The sequence below is a fragment of the Ailuropoda melanoleuca genome, chromosome 18 (assembly GCF_002007445.2).
Source record: "Ailuropoda melanoleuca isolate Jingjing chromosome 18, ASM200744v2, whole genome shotgun sequence".
NCBI lineage: Eukaryota > Metazoa > Chordata > Mammalia > Carnivora > Ursidae > Ailuropoda > Ailuropoda melanoleuca.
The window spans coordinates 4,379,970-4,389,424 of record NC_048235.1 but is presented as its reverse complement, the minus strand read 5'-3'; the positions used below and the strand labels follow the sequence as shown (position 1 = coordinate 4,389,424).

The 9,455-nt window shown below is 39.6% G+C and overlaps 1 protein-coding gene across 1 annotated transcript in view; it reads right to left on the bottom strand.

Moving 5' to 3' along the window:
* AGPAT5 (1-acylglycerol-3-phosphate O-acyltransferase 5) overlaps window positions 1–9,455 on the bottom strand; it is a 72,727-nt gene that overhangs the window by 36,785 nt on the left and 26,487 nt on the right. The window contains exons 2-4 of the mRNA XM_034647759.1: window positions 7,675–7,744; window positions 2,668–2,783; window positions 370–459 (exon numbers count right to left, since the gene is read on the bottom strand). Of these exons, the coding sequence (XP_034503650.1) occupies window positions 370–459; window positions 2,668–2,783; window positions 7,675–7,744 (276 nt within the window). The remainder of the gene's footprint in view (window positions 1–369; window positions 460–2,667; window positions 2,784–7,674; window positions 7,745–9,455) is intronic.

The following is a 9,455-nucleotide window of genomic DNA, read 5'->3' as shown; positions in this document are numbered from 1 at the left end:
AAGAAGCAGGCTCATAGCGGAGGAGCCTGATGTGGGGCTCGATCCCAGAACACCGGGATCACACCGTGAGCCGAAGGCAGACGCTTAACCGCTGAGCCATCCAGGCGCCCCTCACCCACCGTTCTTATTGCACGTTTGGCGGTCCTTACTGACCAGCAGCAAAGACTGAATCGTCTGCAGCCTTTTCCTGAGGCCTGAAAACAGCTGCTCACCTCTATGTAGGCAGTTTTTACTGCCTCAAGAAAGCTCTCAATCATTTATCACCCATGGAATAATATATTTTCAAAACAATTCTTAAGTTCTAATTTAGTTCTTAAATTGAAAACTGGGAATGGACAGGAAAAATAATAAAAAGGAGCATGATCTTACTGGAGTTCCTGCGCTCACATAACTCTGCAGCTTGTTCCTCATGTCCTTTTCATTGAACTTGGCACTTCGCCTTACGTAGATCCCTCCGTGCTGCCACATTTAAAAAAAAAAAATGGGGGGAAAAGTATTGACTATTAAAATATCCAATGGCCAGTCATCAAAAAGGTAACTTTACTCCCCAAAAGTAAAGAATAAAATTACAGCTTAGGAATTAAATTATATTTAACACATTCAAATATAAGCATCTAATAAACATTTAAGTGAAAGTTCTCCTAGGTTTCAACATAATTGAAAAAAAAACTGCATGTACATGCCACTGGAAAACACATGAACGTTCAGTTTTGTTGACAGTTAAAAACGCTTTCATTTTTTTAAATAAAAAAACTTGATCGATAACATAGTTCTTAGCTCTCAATTTTTCCAATGACGTAGACTCACTAAAAGCGTCCTTAAAATGCCAATACTCGCGATCTTTAGGGATTTTTAAAACTGACTCGGCTGCAGATGTGTATGTAGCACCGTTATGAACTCAACTGTGTTCCCCCAAAATTTATATGTTGGAGCCCTAAACCCCAGTGTGACGGTATTTAGAGATGGGGCACTTAAGAAGGCAACCAGGTTAAACAAGGTCATTAAGGGTGGGCCGCAGCCCGGTAGAACTGGTGTCCTATAAGAAGAGGAGAGTAGGACACCAACAGGCGTGTGCACAGGGAGAGACACAGGGAGAAGGCAGCCGACTGCAAGCCAAGAAGAGAGGCCTCAACAAAAACCGATCCTGGTAACACACTGATCTGGCATTTCCAGCCTCTAGAAGTGTGGGGAAATAGATGTCTGTTATTTAAGATCCAGTCTGTGGTATTTTGTAAGGGCGGCCCTAAACAACTAACACAGGCACTGTCATACGAATTAAGGAATGTTTCATGAAACTTGCTAAGTGTACTTCACCAAAACTTTGCATCAAGTCACCATACTATTTGCACTCGCTTGTGCTAATCTGAACTCATCTGTAAAATACATCGACTGGCTGAATTTGACTTTGTTTTAACCAAGAACATGAGTAAAAGGAAATGCACAGATAGGAGCAAGGAGGGGACAGTATAGAGACTATAAAGAGGAGAGGAGGAGAGGTGGCCTTCCATCCTGGTGGCAGTTCCTTCCAGATAGGAACCAGCATGCCTGAGTGCAGAGAAAAAACTCAACTGCTCTACGGAAGACATGTCACTGTTGACCCAAACAGAGAGAACTGATGAGAACAAATTCATAGAATTAAAAGCCACAGCATGCGTATACCACAACGTAAAATTTTCCCAAGCTGTAGCGGACATGATGCCTACTCAACACACTAGTTCTGGATCGCCTGTCATTTAACCTGCTTCTCAAAGTCTATTTTAATTCAAAACACCTGGGTTCCTTCCCAGGTATATAGAAGCTACAGAAGTGAAGACCAGGTATCTTTCCTTAAAAATTAGTGGGGAAGTGAAATATGTATACAAGTATGGTATCAAGAGAATCCGTTAAGTGTAACAACAAAGACAGCCCAAGACAAAAGCGGGGTGGAGGGAACTGCCAGGCTCAGGAAGGGTTTCATAATCGCATCTACACCGGGCCTTGGAGGCAGAGGAAAGCATATGGCCTTGAATTAAAGCAACAGCTCAAAGAAGGACAGGGAGGGAGAAACAGATTCAGGCTCGAAAAAGGAAGGCGGGTTGCAGGGAGGCAGGCCGTGGGGGAGCATGAATGCCACGCACGAGAACTGGCACGTGCTACACTTGAGAAACACACACTCTGAGCAGATAAGCGGCTTGACCAAATGTATGCTGGAGAAGCAAATTAAAGGCATTTTGGAAAACATCTTCTACTAAGTGTTTATTATGTCCTGACACTCATGTTCAACACTCTGCGTTACAGCACACTATTTTTTAATTATGATCCTATAGATCATAATTAAGTTTGACTATTAGTTTCTTAATGTAATCATCTGTCAGATTCCATGCCTTTAAATTTTCCTAGTTTTTTGATTTTTGTACATTTGCACTTTTGCTATTTAACTAGCTGGGTGATCAGACAGGTACATAAATGCAGACCATTAAAAATGCCCAAGTAAAATTACTTCTGTTTGGAATAAGTTATTAAGCCCACAAAAATAAACAAAACAACCTATACATTTATATTAAATGCATGTTCAGTTTCCAAATCTCAAATTTTTATAAGCTGCGTACATAATGAAGAAAACATGGAAAAAGTGACCTGAGAAAAATAACATGGAAAAGTTACCCGAGAAAACATGGAAAAAATTACCTGAGAAAAATAACACCCATACAATGGAAGCCACTTTAACCCATCTTTCAGCACGTAGCGTACGTGTCCAAGAGCATTCTGCCTGATGGCCAAAATATCAGCAATAATCCAGTCAACTGCAAAGACACAACCCAATCAGTGCATAAATGATCTGTATGTGAACTCTGGCATTCCTTTCCCACAAACAGAAAAAGCCTCCTAGGAATATACTTTTGGAAACAGGAGTAGAATTTGAAAAATTACTTTATATCAACTGCAGACATTTAAAAATTACAAATTCCATTAAAAAAATTTTTTTGGTGTTTTTTTTTTCCTTTTTGCATTTCTTGAAAGGCCTATTTCAGAGCTAAAATGCAAAAAGTCACAAACCACCAAAGTGATACGAAAGTAGCATGAATGAAGAATAAAGCACCTCTAATTCTTAAGTCTAAAAAACATAACATTATAAGTAAAAAATGGTTAAATGAAACTGTCATGTGCAGCTAAATACTGTGTATGTAGTAATATGTTCAACACAAGGCAGGGTCACTTCTTTACTGGTGAATTCCAGGGCACGACCCTAGGTTACAATGTCAGAGCGAAGATGTGAGGCTCACAACCGCGCTGGCAGAGATGTGCCCCTTACAGGACCACAGCACATGTCCCCAAGGGGCTAGTAAAGGTCATACAAGGGTATGTTATCACTGAGGGTCACAAAAGCAAAAGTAAGAAGACATGAGTGTGTTGATAATAACAACAACACTTCTAGGAAGAGAGAAGAAACTGCAAAGAGAAGCACTAGCCCGGGCCAAAGCAAAGAACCAGAAACCAGATAGCCACGTGCAGAGGGTGGCAAACTGGGGAGATAAGAGTCAGAGGAAATGAAACTAAATGAAGCGGGAAAACAGTAAAACGTCTTGAAGACCAGAGACTTGGGTTTGAAAGCAAATGGCTACAAACATCTCTTTGATAACAATGAAAACTGGTCTGGGATCCTTGGGGCTAAAAAATGGTAAGAATCTCTGAAAAAGACATAGTCTTACTATCACATGTGTATCCATGGCCATAGAAGCCAGAACAGAAGGACTGAATTAGAGGGAAAATGTTAAAGTCTATGGCAAATAGAAGCCTGGAAATTAAAGCAGTTAACAATAGTTTAAACCAAAACTGACAGTTTTCCACAGAATTACAGCTGCCTGAGAGCCTTTAGACAATACATCAAACTAGAGAGAACATCCCAAAGAAGACTTTGCCAGAAAACACTAAAAATTATTCTTGTGAAAAATCATTTTATCAATCATTGCAAATCTCTTTTTAATCTTTATTATTCAGAAGTTCTTTCTTGATGACTTAAGTTATAACTATAACAGCTCCTTTTAAGCAGAGTGTTGCAGAGATATCCTCCTACAACCAGGGATCCTAGAGGCCGTGTCCGTCAGCTGCAGACACCCACGCTACAGGGCGACCAGCTATCACTTTACTCTCCAGGGTGTGACTTCCTATGAAGCCATCTCCCTAGCCCCTTCCTCCTCATTCAAATCACCTCAACAATGCTGCTAAACACAGCTCTTTCTGATGGTGTCTCGGAAACCAAATGATCCACCTTGTAATAACTATGTAATGTAAATATATTGTGAGAACTAAATGTACATCCTGAGCATATTGGGGGTACAAGGCTAAAAACAAGATATGGCATCTTTTCCTGGAACAATTTTAAAGTTTGGAGGAATTTTTAATAATGCATTTTTATATTGAAACAAGCATGGCTACACACGGCCTAGAATGAATGCATCTTCTAAAACTTTTAAGTGTAAAATGTGTCAGGTTGGTATTAACTCTCCTGGGCTATGACCTTAAACTTGCGCAAACTGCAGTGGAAAGCTTAAGAACTAACTTAAGTAGTTAAAACACACAGATTTTGTGCCGTCAATTTTTGCTACTCAACTACCTTTACGTTTCCTGTTTATTCTCAACTAGGTTTCTGCTAGGAGCCACTAGACCACAGCTGAGCTGCTGGCAGCTGAGATGGGAATATGTACCTTTACAGTAACTATTCACACTGCCACAGCAGTGTCATTGTTCCCATGAACTCCGCAGAGAGGAGAGGGCAGCAAGGAGAGCCAGCAAGAAAAGCGAGTCTTTTCTCCTCTGTGTTATTATGTAACATCAAGCCCTAAGTCACAAGGATACTGTGTAGTATAACAGAGATCCTGGGCAGGATGCACTTGCCTAGCACGGACCCAGCACTGCCTGCTCCTTAGCTGCCACCGCCGTTGTCATCGTCGTCACCACCACCACCCCTGCTGTTAAAAGCCCCCTATAAACCAGGCACACGGAGAGGCGAGGAGCTAGCCTATGTCAACTGCCTTAAAACCCTGAGTAGACATTCTCACACCTTACAAATACGGCTAAGAGAAGCTAAGTAATTTGCCCACTGTCACACAGCCCACTGCAGAACAGCAGATGAACCAGGGTCTGCCAGCAAAGCCCACAACTTTTTTTATGATAATCTACTCACCACACATTTTGTTAGTCAAGGGGAATATCACTGAAACCAAGAAAAGGGTGCATTTCATGACATCAAGGTAAACTGTGTCAAAAGCAGGTATTTAAAAAGGCCAAGAGGAAGGAATAAGAGCCACTACGTCGTCTCGGCAGAGAAATAAGTTAAAAGACTAAGACTACAGAAACAGCAAGGATACATCAAGTGAAAGCATCAGAGAAGAGATACTAATTAAAACAGCAATTGTTTGGAATGTGAGGCCCAGAAGAGACTTATTCTGACAGGCCTAAGAGAGGGCAAACGAGAAAGTCTAAGTTGAAGAGCAGTACTGAAAATATTCTTTCTGCTAATTACATTTTTAGATACTCATTTGTGGTTCTTAACATATCTCAGAAGGGTCTTAAAAAAAGGGTATCCAGACCCCACCGGCCAATGACCCCATGACCATGAATAAGGTTTAGGGGCCTCTGGAACCTAAAACTATACACAAATTTGTATATGCCCATTTTTCTGGGCATAATCTATCATACTCTGACTAAAACCTGCAATTCTAAAGTGATTTAAAAGTCACTATCTAGTTATGTTCTCCAAGTTATGAGTTTTTTAAAAGGCATTCAAAAAAAGTAGCTTTCTCCAATCCCGAAGGCTAACTGGTATTGGACCCGGTACTGGAAAGTCTCAGGCCCCGAGGGGTCAGGTAAAGGGACGAGGAAATGGCTCTGTGACCCGAGAAGTGAGCCTTTTTCAGGTCAGGTGTGGGCTGACTATGGAGCTCATACTTCCCCTATCACCTTCTAGTTCTAAACACACAAGTAGGAAAGAAAACAAAACTGTTTTCTTTCAAATGTTTTCCCCAAAGGCCTCACTCTGAAGTAATGTATACACAGGCCACTGCGTAGTAAGCACACCAATGACAGCAGTGGTTCTCATGTTATTGCTGGTGCTACTGCCACCGCCTCCAGGGACGTTGAGAGTACTTATTGCACATGTTCAGGCTAGTTCCACAGCTCTATTTCCACACTGAAACCCAGCAAAAAGAAGGTTGGCAGGGAACCTGAACAAGGAATTTTAAGAGAGAATCCTCTTTAAACACACACACACACAAAAACTTTAATAAAAAATGAACCAGTGGGTCAATAAAAAGGAAATTTGGGTTGTCATGAGCCACTCCCTACCCTGGACCCATAAATCCTTCCTATTTGGATACTGGAAGCCTGGTAGAAATGTGCCATCAGCAACAGGACAGAAGCAGCAGGACTCTGGTAGTAGTAAAGACACAGTGGGTCTGTAGCAACAGTTAAGATAGTATAGGAAGAAGTAAGGCTGCTCTACAGGCCAGCACTGGAAGCAGACCCTGACCCAATCAGACTGCTTGCTTTGCTAAGTCAAATGTAACTAAATTGTCGGAGCCAGCCACATTCATAAAGCCAGGGAAATACACAGATACATCAAAATTCCTAACAACTCTTTGTAGAATCAACTCTTGTCCCATAAAACCGAATGTAATCATTAATAAGCTAAATCAAGAAAAATGCACTTCAACTTCTTTTACTTTCTTCACCTTGCCCATGGTGTAGGTAGTAATAAAAGCAACAAAATCATGAAGAGACACAGTTGACAGGAGGAAGATAGAGAACAGCCATAGGCTTAAGTGATTTTCCCATTACCCTTATAATCCATCAGGTTGCTTTTAGCTCTGAACTTCCAGGGACTATATTTCTTAAAGTAATAAAAATGGAATTTAGAAGTGCAAAAGCAATTAATAGGTTTCAAAAAAATATGAAGTGGGATTTTCTTTGGACTGAATTATTCGTAGAACTAAAAAGTATCTTAACCAATGTCAATTTCTTGGGTTCGGATACTGTACAACAGCTATGTAACATGTCATTTCAGGGGAAAATTGATGAAGAGGTCATGGAACTCCATACACTACTTTTGCAAATTCTCGAGAATCTATAATTATTTCAAAATAAATAGTTTTTTAAAACGTGCTTTGAAGTACATACTGCACTATAATTGAAGACCAGAGATTTCTGTGAGTTTTCTGACAGAATAGCAAGCTATAATTAAACCAAAACATTTGATGAGGCAAAAGGAACCGTAGACATTAGAAATTAATACCGTCTTTAAAGAAGTAGTCACCTATTAGCACCTTTCTGCTTCACAATCAAAAATTTAAAATGTGCATACACTTTGACCCAATTTTACTTCCAAAAACAGAATTTACAAAGGGAAGAATGCATCATTTAAAAAACTATTCAAAGAAAGAAAATAAATGAAAGAAAATGGCTCATTTACACACATCAGAGGGAGAAAGGTAAATCTGGGAAAAGCCATAGTTTTCCTATGCCTGACTTTCCAAAAAGGTTAAATCACAAAAATATAAGGTCACAATATAATATCTGCATTGAAAATTCATGTTTTAACAATATCCAAGAATTTTTTTCATTTAAATAAAAACATTACTTTGAATGCCCATCTACTTTCTGTAGAAAACCTACATTTCATGCAAATGAAATACAAACCTGTGCTTTGATGATTTGCTAAATATATTATATTTTCTTTATTTCTTGGCAAATCTCCATATAGCAATATCTAAAAGATAAGAAAGAAACATTACTTTAATATTTCAAAACATGCACTACTGTAACAAAATAGCGGACTGTCAAAAATCGACAATGTCATGAATATTTCCATCATGATTAACAAAAATTAGATTTCTCTTAGAAGCACCAGAGACCATAAATGGCGTGTTTATAAAGAAGTTAAGTGCAGGACAGGTTAATGGTTATGAAGTGAAACAGAATGTTCAACACCCTCATAAGAAAAATACAACAAGAATTTATTTACTGACTGCTTACAATAGCTGAAGCTTTTTCTGTAAGATACATCCTCCTTCAAAAAGCCTACAGCGTAGTGTAAGAGACAGCCATGTAATGCAGTGACTGTAGTAAGCCATAAACACAAACACTAGGAAATTACAGCATATTTTATATTAGAGAACGGTCCACTGCAGAGAGCAGCATCCACTAGGCGTGGTTTCAGCATATGAGATGAAGGAAGGACATTCATGAAAAGGTGGACAAAGAAATGGAGTGGTAGCATCTGAGGCCTGTGGAGGCGCCCCCAGCAGTCTCCTGGTCAAACCACAGCTGCATGCAGAGTTGGTGAGCTGGAGCAAGGAGACCCCAGGGAGATCTGGACCAGAATGGGAAAAGTCTTTTGGGCATAGGGCTTACTTAAAAAAATTAATAAAATTAGAAAAAAACCCCAGAAAGTTCAGGAGATAGGTGACTTCCAGGACTGGCACAGCTGGGGGGGCAGGCGGGGGAATGCAACATGGGAGGGGCACATGGCAGTTTCAAGTCTAGCAGTCATGTTTTATTTTCTTAAACTGGATGGTGGGTACACCAAGGGTGTAGGGACCAAGGGTGGCATGTGTTCATTATGATTCTGTAATTCTGTATGACTTAAATATTTCACACAAATTATTTAAAGAAGTTAAAAGTATATTTTTAAAGACCTTAAAGAAAAGGACTGCTAACAGTGGTATTTTTTTTTATTCAAGGCATTTTTGTTTCTGTATCTTGTCATCATGGATTATGCAAGATTACGAATTAACTAAAAGGGTTTTTAGATCTATGCTTTTAGATGTCCACACAAATCTTTTGGTCGCAACACTCTTCATTAACATCTTCACAAGAGAAGAAAGAAAATGACATTAACTCACATTAATCTCTGTAGAAAACTGGAACTTGAGGACATAACATTCTTGAGGTCCTGGACTCAGACTGAGGTTTCTATTCTATTCCCCAGAAAACTATACCGTGTTCTACATGTAATATGTGTTTAGATATTTGCTCAATTATTAATTAGTAAAGTCTATCAGTGCCAAAAAACAAAACAAAACCCTAAACCAACAGTTTGATCTATGCAGGGTTAAAAGGGGAGTTCTCCATTCTCTCGCCAATAAGCAGGAATTGCGTCCAGAGCATTGGGTACAATGCACCACGTTGACAATACTGCAGCCCCACGACCTTCTATTTTTTTGGCTTAAGTTCCCTGGAAGAAATATTCACATTTAAAGGTTTCAGTTTAATTGATTCAAGCTGATTACCATTCTTTGGAGACCGGCCTGCCCCCAGGCTGAAGTCAGCACTTGAACCATCCAAGAAGGGACTCTCCCTTTCCTTTCTTGCTCTGAGCTATGAGCTTGATTAATAGACTGTCAGGGTGCAGGCTTGGAAGGTAGATAACAGACAAGTTATTAAAAGGCTTTTTTTTTTTTTTTTTTTTTTTTTTTGTG